This window comes from Meriones unguiculatus, chromosome 11 (assembly GCF_030254825.1).
Source record: "Meriones unguiculatus strain TT.TT164.6M chromosome 11, Bangor_MerUng_6.1, whole genome shotgun sequence".
NCBI lineage: Eukaryota > Metazoa > Chordata > Mammalia > Rodentia > Muridae > Meriones > Meriones unguiculatus.
The window spans coordinates 102,108,708-102,126,677 of NC_083359.1; the positions used below are offsets into that span (position 1 = coordinate 102,108,708).

At 42.1% G+C, this 17,970-nt stretch overlaps 1 protein-coding gene across 12 annotated transcripts in view; it reads right to left on the bottom strand.

Moving 5' to 3' along the window:
- The window catches only part of Disp1 (dispatched RND transporter family member 1), a 145,504-nt gene that overhangs the window by 11,811 nt on the left and 115,723 nt on the right, over window positions 1–17,970 (bottom strand). For all 12 annotated transcript variants that reach the window (XM_060364857.1, XM_060364863.1, XM_060364860.1 and 9 more), the window contains 4 exons: window positions 8,207–8,236; window positions 2,685–2,808; window positions 1,707–1,834; window positions 1,278–1,375 (listed from right to left, as the gene is read on the bottom strand). In XM_060364857.1, the coding sequence (XP_060220840.1) occupies window positions 1,278–1,375; window positions 1,707–1,834; window positions 2,685–2,808; window positions 8,207–8,236 (380 nt within the window). The remainder of the gene's footprint in view (window positions 1–1,277; window positions 1,376–1,706; window positions 1,835–2,684; window positions 2,809–8,206; window positions 8,237–17,970) is intronic.

Consider the following 17,970-nt stretch of genomic DNA (forward strand, 5'->3'; position numbering starts at 1 on the left):
AAAGCTAGACTGACTTCCTGAATTTGCTATTGTTCTTACTAAGACATTAACAAGTGAGATCAAGCAATGTATAATAATACTATGAGGAAAAAAAAAAAAAAAAAAAAAACAAAATCAAGACCAAACAAGGAAATAATCAGAATTCAGTTTTTCAAATTTGTGTCCTAAGAGGAAAAGACAGAAAATGTTTGAAATTAGAACTTGTACTGCTGCTGAGAATTGGTATAAAATCTGGGTTTCCTTCCCTCCCCTTCTCTATCTGAGATATCAAGATCTAACAGGGTCCTCCCTCTGTTGTCTAATGAGGCAGGGAAACAGACAATGAAGGGGGTTTCAACAAGCTGAAACCAGAAGAATGTTACTATTAATATTTGCTCAATCAGAAACTATTACCCTCAGTCCTCACTCCTAGTCACTTTGGCCACTAAACACCGAATGTCATCTGCAGTTCCACACGGCCTCTTGTCCATCCTTCCCTGGCAGCTGCTGGGTAACAAGCCACTTTTAAACATAACTAAATTTGTCTAGTCAGTGAGATGGCAGCATTTAGAGGTCTGTGGTTCGTGAGATGCCTGGGGCTCAATTCTGTGAAGTTGAATTCTGCTGTAGTTCTACTGCAGAGCTCTGTCCTCAGCTCTACACCCCCGTGTCCTTTCCAGATAGGCTGACCCACCTACAAGCTCTGGGCCTCTCTCTGTTTTCCTGGTTCCTTTCTGACCTAGGCCAGTTGCCCTCTCAGAGTCTCTCATTTCTGGGAGGTCACAATATTGGTATGGAACTCGGTGCAGACCAGGGTACTGCAGCCAAGAACTCCTGGACTCAAGTGATCCTCCTGCCTCAGCCTCCTGAGAAGTCTGATCTACAGGTGTGCACCACCACACCTGGCATATGGATGGTTCTTAATATGTTTTCTTTCATTTAAACAGAGCTATAAAACTCTTTTGCTAATAGACTATTTTATTACTCGATAAAGAATATGTACTTGTTATTTGATCCAGAAATAAACAGGGAAAGGATTTGACATATGACTTGAAGGTTCAGACAATGTAGAACATTTTACCAATCTCCTCCTTCAATTTGAAGAGAACCCTTTCCTTAATTTTTATCACAGATAAACTCAAACCAGTGGCTGACTACCCTAGAAGGAAAGTGCGGTACTTAGCTGGCACCCCATGTCTATAGAACCAGGAACTGTTGGGCAGGCTGCATTTTCAGAGTTGGATCACATTCCATCTTTAACACCAGGAAGCTGCTTGGTCCACCCAGATGCTACTCACTTGGAACATCGCAGAAAAAGCTGTCTTTCTGGAAGTTCCAGTCTACTTCTCTTTTCTCTCTCTCATGATGATCATCTGACCATCTGTCTTCCCTGTGGCTGAAAGGGAAAAACAATCTGATCTTTGATAAAGTTCGAGCGGTTTCAAGGAGCTAGGCAGATTCTAACAGTACAGCCCTAAAGTTCCACCCTATTTAGCATTTGATACTAAGATGGAAGGATTCATGTGAGCAACATTAATTTTTCCATGTGTAAAGAAAAAAAAAATCTCACCTTTTCATTACAGTAAAGTCACCACAAATTAGTGACAAGTTAAACTTAATGGCAAAGTAATTAAGCCCTGTTTTTAAATTTGGCCTTTTTGCTCAGGCAATAAGAAGGATTCATTAAGTAATATTTTATCTAAAAGTCATATAAAGTAAGTGATTACCTTTTGGCTTGCTCCTCTGCATACTTATAAGGATAATTTGCTAATGTTGCTTTGTATCCTGTATTTTTCATCATGTTATTCCATGTGACCAGCCTCTGTCCTATTGCAGTCCCTCTTGGTTCAAAACCCTAAGACAAAATATTACACACTCCCATTAGTATATTTCATTTCCCATTAAATACAGTTATCTTAATGACTTAGGAAAGCAATATGAAAGTGATGCAGAGTTTTCAGCAGGAAACACAGGCATTCCTCATGACTGCAGAGGTGCCCTGTGTTAATGTGCTGCCTTGTGTTAATGTGCTGCCTTTCTAACCATTACCTCTTGCTGTGACAGAGTCATATGGTTCTCTAGTTACATGTCTCAGGAAGCAACAAAAGTATATCAGAAACATACCTTTGCTCAAGCACTTAATAAGTGCTAATTCTAGCTTGTAGGAATTATGGTTAAATTAAATTACGTTATACATTGTTAGTGTTTTACCAAGAGTATATCATTATCCTTGATCACATTTCCCTCATTATTTCACCTCAGAGGAACATTTACTTAACAGATCCTGCTAGCTGTTAGTTACACAAAATGCCTTTAACTTCTCAGAGGTGGGGAGAGATATACAGTGTTAAAATTTTTACAAAAATACTTTCAGAGTGTGTAAATCCTTTAATATGTTATTCCTTGATTAAATGTGTGGACAGAGAAGTTGGATGTTCCCATTTCTTGAGCTTGAGTTGAGGGTGAGCAAGTTCCTTGACCTTACCTAATAGCATGGACAACACCTCTTTCTGTGCAGAAAGAGAGCTGTGTGCTTACTGGTGGCTGCAGTAGGTGTGGTGGCTCAGATTGGTATCCCAGTACTCACAAGGTAAGACTATCTCAAAAACAAGAAAGGAAAGGGCTACTAGCAGAATGTACCATGCACCTCAGTACTTAATGCAGGGAGGTGACTCCAGGCTTAAGACAGGCCAAGTTCTCCTTACCAGCAGTGGATCAGAGAAGTCGGGGAGCTCGGGGACTAAGACCCCCACCAGGGCACAGACCACGATGAGCAGAGTGCACATGCCCAGGACCACCACGGGCCAGTCGGCCAGCAGGGCTGCGTAGCTACAAGACACAAAGCACGCACAGAGAGATGTCTGAGAAGCAGCGTGGAGGTAAGGCTACCCCAGAGGCTACACATGAGCTGGGTTAGCTCCCCGTGTTCTAGATCAGCACAGGTATTACCAATACGATTAGAAGTATTTATACACTGATGCAGAAAATCTCAAGATCATTGTTTTCCTGATAAAGTAGCAGTGATCAGATAAAGCAGCAGTTCTTAAAACAAAAAGTCTATCAGGTTCATGTAGTGAAATGGAAAGCACAATCAAACACTTCCCTTGCTCCCAGAAAGAAACTAACGAAGATTATCAGCAGCCTGAGTTCAGGAGAGCAGAGGTGTTTACTCTGTCCAGTGTGACACTGGTGCCTAGGGCAGTAATTCGTAGGAGGGGCCCAATTAACTTTTATTGACTAATGAGCACTGCCCCAGGTTCCTATGCGCCTTAGGTCTCTAGGTGCTACAGGCTGGCTCCAGCCTCTTCCTCCACCCCAGAACTTTCCTCCATTACCAGCTCCATCACTGGCTTCCATCACAACCCATCTCTGACGGTGAGAGCCACTTCCATACCCATTCTGGACTGTGCCTTTGCATCCTCACTCCGCCAGGTATGAACGGAGTGCCTGCCAGGACCTAGTGAAACAGCTTTTTCTAAGCGTCAAAGTGTATCTGGGAACTTGTAGTTACTAGAGTCTTTATTAAGAAAAACCCAAAACACGCAGCGTGTGGCTACTACTCTGAAATTCTCAACGAGGTTGGCCCATCAGGTACTGTAATGGCTGGTTCACGTGAGAGAGACTTAAGTATATATTCATGAGGGATTTCTTTGACAACATATTCCCAGTGCCCACAGCTATCTCTACAGACACCTTTGTCAAACCTTAATTCTAGCACTTGGGAAGCAGTGGCAGGTGGATTTCTGTGCATTTAAGACCAGCCCAGTCTACACAGTGAGTTCCAGTCAGCCGGGACTACATAGTAAGATCCTGTCTAAAAAAGAAAAGAATTCTAGTTGTTAATTTCTCTCTGCACAGGGCACTGAGTTGAACAGTATTTTCCTTACTGCAAATTTTGGATTTAACACTTCATTGAAAGAACATTTTGTCAGGAAAGATAGAATTGCCTTTCCAGATAACTGGGATGTAACGGGAACATATGAGTCTCATGTGCTCCTGTGGCTGTTCAAATGTCCTCCCTGAGTGGACACATGCCCAATGCAAACATCTCTCCCACGTTCTTCCCCACTCCAGCAAACACAGACTAATGAAAACACTGAGTTTTGAAGCAATAACTCTGTCTCAGCAGCACTTCTGACACATTCTGCTCATCACTTCATACTTTTAAAAGAGCACTTTGCACAAGACCTTTAAAACATCAGCTCCAAGAAACGAGAATGGCTCCAGGCCTAAGTGTTGGTTCATTACTCTCTAAAGGGATCTGCTCTCTTTCAGATGGGCCCAACGTTGTTCCATCTTACAAACATGTTATCCCTGGAAGGGAGCGGCCCTGCTTAGTTTTCATCTGTGGCTTAACTTCTCCACAGAATGACTTTTGCTCTGTGTTCTTAAGAAAGACACACACACATACACAGAAACCTTAAAAACCTCTTTCAATAACTGCTTTCCTTCACTGTGGAAACACTTGGCTTTGATTTCACAGCCCTGTCTCACGCTGCATACGTGCACCAGGGACAGTAGAAGCTTTATGGTTAGTTTTTAGTGAATTCTTCCACACACATTTAACCTCGCTGCATCACAATTCCTCCCGCGCAAAATAGACGCTTCATACACTGGCCTCTCCTAGAGGCCACTGTTCAGCATTGCCATCTGAGTATGCTCAGCGCTCTGGGGAGATGCACAGCCATTTAGACAAGTACTTCTCCTGAACACTGCAAACTGTGCTATGTAGGCCCAGCTATGGGCACTACAAAGGAAATAAGTGTTTCAGGTATGATATGAAAGCCAGACAATGGTTGTAACATCACTATAAAAAAAAAAAAACAACCCTACAAAACTGGGAGGAGTAAAGGAAATTTAAAAGGACCTATAAAATACACACAGACACACCTATAACATTTCACTTTTACCAATAAAGTACGTTCACATTATTTTCTTTGAAAAGTGAAACACATGTGTGTTAGAACAATTTTTAAAAGGGCTTTTCCCACAAGCTGCCCTGCACATCAGGTAACACTTACCTGTGCCCACCTGCCCTAATTGGGAGGTGTTTGTATAGGAACACAGCACAACTATGAATTCAGTCCTCCTCTGTAGTACTGGTTACAGGTAGAGGGGCGCTCTCCCCGAGGGGAGGGCCTGCAGCTCTATGCTGGCTCATGCTGTATAAAGTTCACATTATCTTTCAGCTGGCTGTATCAAATGCCCTTAGTGACAGGGTATCTTAAATGCATCCATGCAGCATGACTGCGTGAGTGCGCAGGCTAGCTCCCTGGCCCAGGACGGCACTGCTGTGCTAGACTGGTATCAAATGGGAAGTCCCTTGAATATACCTGCCGAGGCTCACCCTTACTGCTAGGCTTGCTCTGGAAACAGATGAGAAATAATTGTCATGAGTGTCCTGCAGAACCTCCTTACGCTCAGGTAGCACCATGCAGGCTTTGAACTGGTCACTGATGTTATAGTACCCTCCATAATAAATGATTTGCTCCTCTACTGGCTTACCCTTTGTAGCCTCTCCAGAAATCTTCTCTCTATACAAACTTCCCTGAAGGGTGCGACTTGACCAGGTGCCCCTCTTCTTACCACCACACCTTAGCCCCTAGTAGCCTTTACTCTTCTGACTCTGTGGCACTGCCTAAACCCACTAACTGTTTCCAAACCTTTCTGACCTGAGCAAACTGTAAGATCTTATGTTCGCTCTTCTTTTCTAAAGAACCCCCCTCTCCCAGCTTATTGCCTTCCCTCAATTATTTGTCGAATTTTTCTTGTCCCTTAAAGGCAGGCATTTCAAAATGCTCACAATGTATCTACTGGTGTCAACTGTCAATCCAATGGGAAGAATGACTTGGAGTCAAAAGAATTCACACACAAAAATAGGACAAACAACTGTTTCCTTTGTGTGAGATAGATATTCACCTCTAACAGTAAATCAAATAGTTAAAATGCAAGGCATTGTGGGAATGCAAAGACTGGCTCAAGGAATTTACAGCTAAGTGTAGAAAATCAGACAGGTACAGACATCTACAAAAGCAGGCAAAAGGGTGGCTTTAGAAGAACAGAGCAAACTTTGGACAATGAAAAATAGAAGATCATTTCCAGGTGAGGTGGGAACTGGGAACTCAGGAAAGGCTTTTGTGAGTAAACTGTATTTAAGTAGATATCGTTGTATGTAGGTAGATATGAAAAAAAAAAGAAAAGAAATTAAGATTTTTTTTAAAAAAAATCCAAATTTGATAACAGAGGAAAACCCAAATATTTTCAAAACATTAAACCTTTAGTCAGCTAAGAAAATCATTATTTCCAGGTAAGTGAACTTCTTTCTGTTAATATGGCATATTTACTTGAATATCTTTTCCTATGTCTGTGTCTCTCTCTTGAAGGAAGGGCCAAAATGGAAGAACTAGATAACGTTTGGCATTTACATGTAGAAGAACAGAATATAATCAGGCCTGAAAAGGATGAAATTTATGACATGTGCTAGAATATGAGTGACGGAGGACATGATGCTAACAGAATGAATGATTCAGTCACAGTGGACAAGAGCTGGATGACTCTGACTCTCCTCAAATGAGCTACACAGTAGTCAAATTTATAGAGGCAAAAAAGTAGAACCCTGGTGCCAAGACTGTGGCAAAAGGAAATGAGGCCACAGTTATTATATAGCATTTAGGTTTTATGATATGAAGATACAAATACACACTTGTGTGTGTATATGCATATATACATATGACATATGTAATATATAATGTCATAAAAGTGTCCTCTTCAAAATGGTTCAAACTAGGGAGATGGCTCAGTGTTAGCTGTGCAAGCATAAGGACCTGACCTGGGAACTGCTTCCCTGGCTGAAACAGCAAGTTCTAGGGTCATGAGAGGTCCTGTCTCAAAAACAAAGGTGGAAAGTAATGAAGGAAGGGAGTTGACATTGAACTCCAGCCTCCAACCATGCACACAGAAGAGAACCAGCCCAAATAGTTCAAATGCAGACGCTCTTAGTTTACAAACTAACATGTGCTGGGCCCTGAGCCCAACTCCTAGTATCATAAATACACAAGAAGGCTGAAATGTAATTTATACATTATATTTTACCAAAATCTTAAGCATTATTTCAAAGAGGGGAGTCTGCTAATGGGAATTTTACTTTAGACAGTGAGTGCCCCCCTTGGGATGTGTACTTTTCCTCTAAATCAGTGGTTCTCAGCTTTCCTGGTGCTGTGACCCTTTCCTAGAATTTCTCACGTTATGACCCAACCATAAAATCATTTCGTTGTTCTTTCTAACTGTAATTTTGCTACTGTTATGAATTATAACGTAGTATCTGACATGCAGGACATCTGATGCGTGACCCTGTGGAAAGGCTGCTTGACTCACAGAAGGGTCGTGGCCCACAGGGTGAGAGCCACTGCTGCAGACAATGAGCGCTCTCCTTGGAAGGGCTGAACGCTTTCTGCTTGAGCTTCCGTGGCAGCTGAGTCTCACAAGTCACCTCAGTAGAAGTTCAGTGTATAGAGAACAGGATAGGGTCTTTCTTTGTCTTCAGGAATTCTATCTATTTAAAGTTTTCTAGGGCCAGCAGTTAACAGCGCAGATAGTTCTTGAAGAAGATCCAAGTTCTAGTCCCACCACTTGCATAAAGTGTCTCACGACCGCCTGTAACTCTAGCTTCAGATCTGACACCCTCCGGTCTTCACAGACACCCACACTCATGTGCACATACCTCCATACACATACACATATATACATAATTTAAAAATAAAAAATTCCCACAAAAAGATCTTCATCTTAATACAGTTATAATTTTTTAAAAGGATTTTTTTTCTAATTTTGCATTTGAAATAAACTCCCATGTATTCCAGTCACACTAATTGGCAGAATGGTAGATACTGTTACTCAAAAGATAAAATAATGAAGGTGCAGGTGACCCTCCCACCAAAAAAAAAAAAAAAAAAAGGAGAGAGAAGCCAACTTAAATAGGAAAACATGCAAAACAACTAGACAAACATAAATGCAGGCCCCCAAGAGAATGTAAAAGCTAAGAACATCTCCTGTAAGACTGAAAAGCACTTTTCAGATACGGGGTTTTGAAGGTAGACAATGTGGAGATGTATTTTCCCTTCATAAAAATATGCATGAAGAAGGTAGAAAGAACAAAATGTAGGAAAAACAGAGGAAGGGAAATTGCAGAGAAATTTAATATCCAACAAGATGATTTATAATACTCTACCTTCTCGGAAATTTGAAAGGTCTGGATGGCCTGAAAAAAAGAACAAAAGCAAACAAAAAATGATCAGAAACACAGCTACATAATGTAAGGAGGCCCTACACAGACACGCCAACACTGGGCTAAGTGCTCTCCACATACATGCTAACCCTGGACTTAGCGCTCCCCACAGACACGCCAACACTGGACATAGAGCTCCACCTATGAAGACTTCCAGGAGGGTTAAGAGAGATGGCTTGGGGGATGTCAAACACACATGGAGAACTGGACCCCTACCGCAGGGCTTTGTACTCCAGAAGATGCTCAAGTGGCCGAGCAGAGGTGGCACCTTTGAGGGCTCCTGATGGAATCACCCTAAGGTGAGCTCCAGACCCATGCCCACTTCTCTGACAGGAGCCCTTGTCCCTAAGCCTCCAGTCTGAGCAGTGTCCTTTCATCCCAACTGGACATCAGTACCTTTTTGTGCTAGGAAAGATTGCTTTCTCTTTGAGACTCCAGCTCCCTGTCTAGTCTTCAGTTTCTTACTACTTACCTTCCCAATCACTTTAACCAGGATGGACTTGTATTTCAAGCCTGTTCCTCATAGTGTCTGTAACTATCTCCTCTCAGCATTGGGACCTGCCACCCAATACACAACATGAAACTTGCTAAAGAAATTCCAAACCCTGCCCCACCTTCTGCATCCCTCTCCCTATGAGTTCCATTAATTTCTCATTTGCTTGCCCATGGTAACCTTCTTAGTTTTTGAACAAACAAAGCCCACTATTCATGCTGCACTGCTTTAAAGCACAGTGGTTCTCAGTGTGGCCTGAAGACCACAGGGAGTTCCAGAGACCCTTCATGAGGTTTGTGAGGGCACAAACATGAATCAATGGAAGGACAGATTTTCTTTATAGACTTCAACCAAACAGGCTGCGACACGCTACCTGCAATCAGAAGCCAGTTCTGATAAGCACACAACAGAAAGACTCACAAGCTGTGGTGTTAAAGTACTTTTCATGAAAATGCTACTTATGTTAATATATAATGGGCTTGTTATATATAGATTATTTTCAGTATTGGAGATTGAACATGCCTAACACATATGAAGCAAGTATTCTAATACAGTTACCTCTTTCTCAGACAATTAGGAATAGTGCTACCTCAAGACCCAGCTATGACTCTCTTGGGCATATATCCAAAATATGCTCAACAAGGCCATTTGCTCAACCATGTTCGTAGCAGCTTTATTTATAATAGCCAGAAGCTGGAAACAACCCAGGTGTCCCTCATCTGAGGAATGGATACGGAAATTGTGGTACATTTACACAATGGAATACTACTCTGCAATTAAAAACAAAGAAATCATGAAATTTGCAGGTAAATGGTGGGATCTAGAAAAGATCATCCTGAGTGAGGTATTCCAGAAGCAGAAAGACACACGTGGTATATACTCACTTTTAAGTGGATATTAGACATATAATATCAGATAATCATACTAAAATCTGTATACCTAAGGAAACTAACCAAGAAGGAAGACCCTGGGTAAGATGCTCAATCTTCATTCAGAAAGGCAAACGAGACGGACATCAGTGAGAACAGGACAGGAACCTATCATAGAGGGCCTCTAAAAGACTCTACCCAGCAGGATATCAAAACATACCCTGAGATTCACAGCCAAACTCTGGGCAGAGTGCAGGAAATCTTATGAAAGAAGCTGGAGACAGAAAGACCTAGAGGGAACAGGAGTTCCACAAGGAGAGCAATAGAACCAAAAAATCTGGGCACAGGGGTCTTTTTTGAGACTGATACTCCAAAAAAAAAAAAAAAAAAAAAAGGATCATGCATAGAGATAACTTAGAACTCCTGCACAGAAGTAGCCCATGGAAGCTCTGTGTCCAAGTGGGTTCCCTAGTAAGTGGAACAGGGGCTGTCTCTGACATGAACTCAGTGGCTGGCTCTTTGATCACCACCACCTGAGGGAGGAGCAGCCTTACCAGTCCACGGAGGAAGACAAAGAAGTCAGTCCTGATGAGACCTGATAGACTAGGGTCAGATGGAAGGGGAGGAGGACTGCCCCTATCAGTGAACTGGGGGAGGGGCATAGAAGAGGGAGGAAGGGTGGACTGGGAGGGGATGGGGCCGAGGCTACAGCTGAGATACAAAGTAAATAAACTGTAATTAATAAAAAAAATATTTTTTTGAGAGAGAGGACTTCACCACGTTGTTTGCGCTTATGCTGACCTCATTCTGCAGCCCAGGCTCACCTCTGTAATTTACCATCACACCTCACCCTCCTGAGCTGCTGGGAATACACATTTGCCTTACAGGGTCTGGCTTGCTGCTGCTGCCGCCGCTACGACTACTACTTACTTTACTGAGTTAAAAATCTTAAATTTTCTCAGGTGCAATTCCAATGATACATTTTAGCAATCATGAATAAAACAAACCCACTTTCCATTTTGTGTACAGGGGCCATGAGAACAAAAGTTTGAGAATGACTTCATTAATACAAACAGGTGTGTGACTATCTGCTGACCAAACAGACCGTATTTCCTAGCTCCAGATGCTCCCAGTGTGAAATCCCCTGCAATGTGGCACACTGGAGGAACAGAACAACATGCAATGCTGTCTCCAAATCTCTCACCTCAAGCTTTGACTCCTCCCACAGTTCAAAGCCTATTCTGGGATTTCTTGAGTTTCCTCGAGGAAAAGCTTTCTTTCTTAGTTCAATTTTCATTTGTCACTGAATTTCCCCAGAAAAGCCATGAATGGGACAGACAGGCTCCCAAACTTCATGGAGTTTACATTGCAGAGTGCACTGTGTGGGAATCTGTTTCCTACATGTGTTCTGTATTTCATGCTTTATTCACACATCTATTAAAACGGTACAATCAAGAAGGGGGAACAATTGCAAAGACCAGAGGCCCAGGAATGGGTCTAAAAGAACATGTACCCCAACTCCATGCCAACCCCAGCTTTACAGTCAACCTCAGCTGGCTTCTGGTTTCTTGCATTTTTAGCAGCAGGGCTGTAAGGATTGAAGATTCTTTAGAAAAACAGGATTTTATCTGAAATAAAATTACATAACGTTCCCTTATTCCTTCCCTCCCTCCAGCCCTTTCCATGTCTTCCTCCCACTCACTCTCAAGTTGAAAGCCTCTTTCTCTTTGATTATTATTATGTGTATGTGTGTGAACTAATACGTAAACATATCCTGCCGAGTCCGTTTTGGTTGGTAGTTCATATATGATTTCAAGGCTGATCACTCTGCGTTGGAAAACTAATATAAGGGCTCAAATATGGGAGAGGCTAATTCTCCACTCGGCAGTCATTAGCTATATGTAGTTCTTTGCCTAAGGGTGGGACTTACAAAATTCCCCCTTCTATATTTACATATTCACCAACGTTACCACTGTTCCAACAGTCATGTTTGTGCATGTGCTGTGGCTAATTTGTTGCTTGTGCTGTGGCTGTGTGTTTGTAGAACCATGAGAGAAGGGAACCCGGGGGGACAACTGTAAAATATTAATCTCCATAGAAGAAAATGAGTTTCTTTTCTTTTGCAAGATGTGGACTCAAAGTCTGTTCCCCATAAGAACAATCTAGAAGAGGTTTGTGCTTTAAAAGAAGACAATATTCACAGCATTATTGAGACTTAACAACATATTCTTTCTCTATATGTAGAAATTATTTTTAAACTCTAAAAGACCACATGCCTAGAGAAGAAACATCTGTATTCTCATTTCTATAACTCAGCATAATATACAGCTGTACAGATATAAACCAGCACTTGTTAGGTCAGTCTGTGGGCAAGGTTATCACTCTGTTTGTGTTCAATAGCATAAAGTTAGCACAGCTACAATAATAACAGCAAAAAGCGAGGGACACAAACAACGTGGGTACACTTAATTTCTCTGTCTCTGTGTGTTTCTGTCAGTCTGTCTGTTCATCCGTCTGTCCCCCCCCACCTTCCTCTTTCCTGGCCCTTCACACACACTCAGTGTCAGAATCAGGCTACTTTACATTTTCCTAAACATTTTCCCCTTTGGTTTGCGTCTCTGCATCCTACAGTAGGGGCTCTATGATTCAGGCCTCAGGAACTCTTACTTGGATGGTTAAATGAACAGTTCTTAAAAAAAAAAAAAAAAAGAAAAAGAAAAAAAAAAGCATGCTACAAACACTCCGTGACCATTGAAATATAATTTAGGAATACATGCTCAGCTGGCATCCTTCATATAAACCACACAGAGGGCGCACTGTTTAGGACTCAGGATATTTGCAAATATCCTGAGAATGCTGACTGTAATCCATCTATGCTGTGATGGCTTTCCCCCAAACCTTTTATATTTGCTTCTCCAAGCCTAATTCAGTAGTAATTTTCTTGGTAGCAATTATCTTTATCTAATTTTCCTAAGGCACTAATTTCGTCTTTAAAAAAGGCAGCTTTCTTTCTGTGCCTATACACAAATGGAGTGTACTAAAGGTTTTAAATTAGAAGACATAATTACAAAGAGAAGACCACCTAGCACCCATATGTTTGGTAAGAACTTGTGTCAAGGGTTGGAAGGGGAAGAGACCAGCTCCCCCAACTTGCTGCACAGCATTTCTGGGGCTATCAGGCTGCAAATGAAGGGATGGGTGAGCTGCTGAGCTAGCATGGGGGCAGAGCTCAGACGCAAACTTAGACGCAAAGCACCCTTTCCATAAAAATGCTCCCTCCCAGAGAAGTAAAAAAACACATTAATTTCTTCTGAATAAATTTATGGGAGAATCCATGACCACGTACTTTCAAATGTAACTACATTTTAATTGCTATTATAATAGAATTGAGATATAATTCACACAAGACATATATGCCCACTTAAAGTAATATGCATGTCCATATATGTATTGTTTAGCACTTTCACAGAGCTGAGTAACCACAATCACAACTACACACTGACATTTAAAGACGGAGCCACGGGAGCACCATGGATGGGGCTCTTCGTGAATTATGAGAAAAGCTTACTCTACAGAGAGAGACCAAGGCACCGGGCAAAGCGTAAACCACTGCGCACCATGCCTGCACCTTCGGTCAGTCTTCTAGTCACATATGCCCTTAGCACGTCTCGAGATTCCACAAGTTAAGGGATTTTGCTAGCCTTAGGCTGAAAATGCTCCATAAAGCTACAATTCTGGACTACATCACAGTAAGAATTTGCAAAGAAACATTTAGGATATAAAATACACAAAAATTCTTTCCTCCCACTCAAGCCCATCATGTTTTGTTTTTTAAACTGAGAAGTTGTTGTGGATCTATGACCACTTTGCTCCCTGCAGAGAGGGAGCATTCTTTCTGCTTGAGGGCAGACTTCATTTTGCTTTAAATTTGAGACAATGTGCAGAGGCTGAAAAGAAAAACCGAGGTTACCACAAAGATAGCCACTCTTAGAGAAACATCAGATTCTTTTGAAGTTTCTGCACTAATAGGCATGACAAGCAGATGTGAGAAACACCCCCCACACCACAGGTAAAGCAGCTGAAAGCTGTCTTATTTGCAGGACGGCTTTCTCTAACCCTCCTCAAGATGATACTGTGGAAAGAGGCCAAGTGAAGGAAGTCTACCTTTGCTAGTGTTTCCTCTGTTCATCACAGCTTTCACATTTGCCCTTTATCACCCAGCTATAAAAAAAACCCTGCGGGATGACTTTTTCATCTTGATTTCAGTATCCAGTCTTAATCAACAACTAGGAAGAACAGGTACACAATCTCCTTTTTTGTGGGGCTAATTTACCTCTTAGCATCATGGTCAAAGCACATGCTTGCTTCCAGTCAGTCAAAGCATCCAACCCGAGAAACAACAGCCTTCACCAGCAACATTTGCCTGTTCTGCCATTAGATTTAGTGTTTTTCCTGCCAAGAAAAGCCTAAGGAAGGACAGCACTTGCACTCTATGACACACTCCCGCACCATGTGGTGTGGTTCTTGACAGTTCCCTGGCCATAGACCGGCCACAGTGCCATTTCCTCAAGAAAGCACCAAATAGGATTTTAAAATGCACGTGCAAACTGGAGTACTCATAATTAGTAACTGCCACCAGAACCTCATGCCAGGGAAGGGCAGCGGTGCCAGAGAGCTCAGGTTCAATCCTCTGATGGCCAGTGGCTGCCTGGTGCACATAAATGCTCAAGGCAGCAACCAGTCAGGGCGGGGGATGGGGGGGCTTCCTGGAGCTTTTAAAGAAAATGACAGTAAAAGAAGTGGAGACACAAAGTCCACAGGAAGGGAGAGGCGGGAAGCAACACAGGCTCTGGCATTGTTTCTCTTTTTGGAGATGAGACTGCAGAACAATTGATGAAGATATTAATATAAAAACCTGCCTCCAGCTGGGGCCTACTTGGTAACTGCAGAATTGCCATTACAGCCAGCAAAGGGACAGTGCCAGCTTTCTATGTTCCAAAAAGCTTCTCCAGCATCTGGGAAGATCAAACCTATAAAAGACGGCTTTGGGTATTTCTGAGTTTTATGGTAGTCTCCACATGAAATCCAGGAAGTGCTTCAAGCAGCACTTTGGGTCTCATTGCTCAGTGCCCCAGCATCTCTGTAAGGGGATACTCTGAAAGTGCTGGAGTGTTAGGAGAAAGAATCTGAAAAGAGGAGTCCACACTCTGATGAGCACTCTTTCAAAGGCTTCCAACAAAAACAAAACCATTCTTCACCATTAAGTATTTCCATGAATCATCACTGGCACATGGGCTGCATCTGAAGATGAAACAGATACCCTGAGACAGGCTAAGCCGGGACTCCAGGGCATTTTTCACGCACCACAGAGGACTGTTTATGGTCTGTGTCAAGTGACTGGAAGGATAACGATAACCAAAACTGCGTATGTAATGTACTTCCTGAATGCTTAAGCAATGTAGAGTCAAAAGGGAGCCTACCTGATATCTAGAAGGAACTGAACAGAAGCTACTACACAAAATAAGCAAGAGGGGAGGAGAAAGTGGGCGTGGAGATTAACATCTACGTAGCACCCGATAAATGCCAAACACTTCATAAATGTTACGAAAATAAATTTAGCATACGTCCAACAAATATTCTAAATATGAAGACCCTATGTATGAGAGAATAGTGAAGTCAAAAGATATGTGGAAAGAGCAGAGGTTTATCCAAACTTCATGAGCAAGTCCCTGCACAAAGATTTGGGGGCTAGAATAGGTAACAGCTTTCTGAAAGTCATTGATCATTATCCAATTGGAAAATATATTACTACTGTTCTTTTGGAAATGTCAAGCGTGGTTAAGTAACACAGACGACTCACAGAGAAATAAGTACAAAGCTCTTTATTTATATGTTCTGTGACCTTCTATAGTTTATTAAGTTTCAATGACACTTGCTAATAGCTGAGTATAAAAAATCAATGGGGACCAGGGTGGGACTCAGTGGCAGAGCACTTGCTGAGCATGCACAGACTCCGGATTGAGTCTCAGTACTGTTAAAGTGAAGGCACAACTCCCACAAGCCTAACTGGAATGAGGCCTTAGCGCTGTTAAGGAACTTCAAGAGCCACCCATTCAAAGGAGAAAAAGGTCTCAGGCTATAGAGCAATTGGTGGGAGAGCCAGGTCTATAATCACACCCAACCCTGAGAAAGAAGCTACACACTGGTATAGCCTGGGACATTATTGCTTGTTAACTGAAAACGGACAGGAGGGCAGAGTGGGAATGCTTCTTTTCAATCAGCAAGTAGACTAGAGGGTGTATACAGCGATGCTCACTGAGGTGCAGGGAAAAAACGAGAGCAAGCTGAGTGCCAATCTCTCAGTAAGGGTGCCTAAACAAATGGGGGTGTGTCCAAGCCATGGGCTACTTCACAGAGTAAATGCTCAGTTTCCAGCAAGTCATACGCTGATTATATGAACTGCATACAAACATACAGATGCATTTACAAACGGGGAAGGGGATGAACCAAACCAGTATACCTGCTTCTCACAGGGAACTCGGGAGGGATGAGAAGAGAACCAGGAGTGGGCTCTACCTTGTATGTTTTCAGTTTTTTAAGATTGTCATGTAGCTGAAAAGAAGCAGCATTATACCCAAATATGAAGTTTTCAAAGAACTTAGAGTAGCTTGAATTGAGAATACTCAATTCTATTTAAGTCAAATATTTACTACACTTAAACTAAAGTTTATCAAGCGCTTTCCCCATCATTGGAATCACCTGTGTGATTAAGCTTATTACATTATTACAAATATCCCAGTCCCCATCCTGGGGTCTGGTACCGTAAGTCCTGGAGTACAGCCTATGGTCAAAGACTGTGCTGCTGCGTTGGGCATTCCACCAGGAAAATGTGACCTGCAAGCAAGCACAGAGAGGGACCAATACAAGAAAGCACTCAGAATTTAAAGCTAGAGAGCACCTGACTGTGTATCCCGAAGGCCTGTCCTGGGACTTGAGCTAAGAAGTCGAATTTGAACCAGGTGCTCTGGGAAGCACCTTCAGTGGACACTCTGGAGGCATCGTGCACCTAGCCACCAAGAACCTGAATGGTGAGGAGGGATAAGGACTAGAATTTGAGGGATCAAGAGAAAGAGGTGGGGACAGAAACAGGAAGCCACTCAAGCTCTTAAGCAGGAACTGAGCTGGTGGAAATGGCTGTGACTGAGCTGGTAGTCCTGGGCAGGATAAACTTGAGAAGAGAAACACTAAAGTCAGGAGTCCAGCTTGGGAGGTACGTCACTGAGTGAGCATGGTATAGAATGATGACCAAAAAATGTACAAAATTTAACTTCAATGATTGAGGAAGCCTCTGAAAACCTTTGTAAATATGTGAATCAAGATTAAAAGTATCAGCTGTTCTAAGTGTATATGTTAGTACAAAAAAATAAAAAAAGAGGATATTTTGGATAAACAAAGGTTTGCACTTGGCAGGACTACTGTAACATCTCCAAATTCGCCACTGATGGATATTTAGATGGTACATTTTCAAAATGTGAAAATACCTCAAGCTACCTTAAGATGCTTAGCCTTCAGGAATGCGTGTATTTCTGAGCCTCAGCAAGTGAAGTCAGTGACAATCTGGGTAATGACAAAGGGCTGTCCAAAAGCTGGAGGTTGAGGGCAGTTTCATGTTTTGGTAGCTTTTATTAAGTTGAATTTAACTCATTAAGACACACAAGTATTGCTACTTTCAAAGTGCTACGGGTCATATCCATAAAATCTCATTTTAGGTTCTCATTACAAACTACACATTTCTCAGATAGGACTCTTTATGGCAATTACAGCTCAGTGAAAACATATCTGCCTTAAGTTCAAACCAATTGTTTAATTTATATCCAATCTAAAATTGACTCCTTTATCACCAGGCCAAGGCTTTTATTAATTAGAGCAAAAAATATACACAGGTGCTGGAGAGATGGCATGGTGGTTAGGAGCACTTGCTTCTCTTTCTACGGACATGGGCTTGTGAGCCCACATGAAGGTTCACGGCCAGTTCTAACAGGGATGTGACACCCTCTTCTGACTTCCATGGGCACCGCAAAAACACACTGCATAGAGAAACATTATTTTATAATCTAACATTCGTTTAGCTTTTAGTATATCTACATTCAAGGTAGAATTTATAAAACCCTTTCAATATTATTCATCTTTCTTGATTTCAACTCAAAAGGGATTTTGGGAAGGGAGTTAAAAGTAATAAAAACCCGCCGTATCACAAAGAACTCCAGAGTGTAACTGAGCCCGTGCAGCTGTTCTGCTGTCTTCATTTTCTTGGTGAGGAGGAGAGGTTAACGGGTCTTCGAACA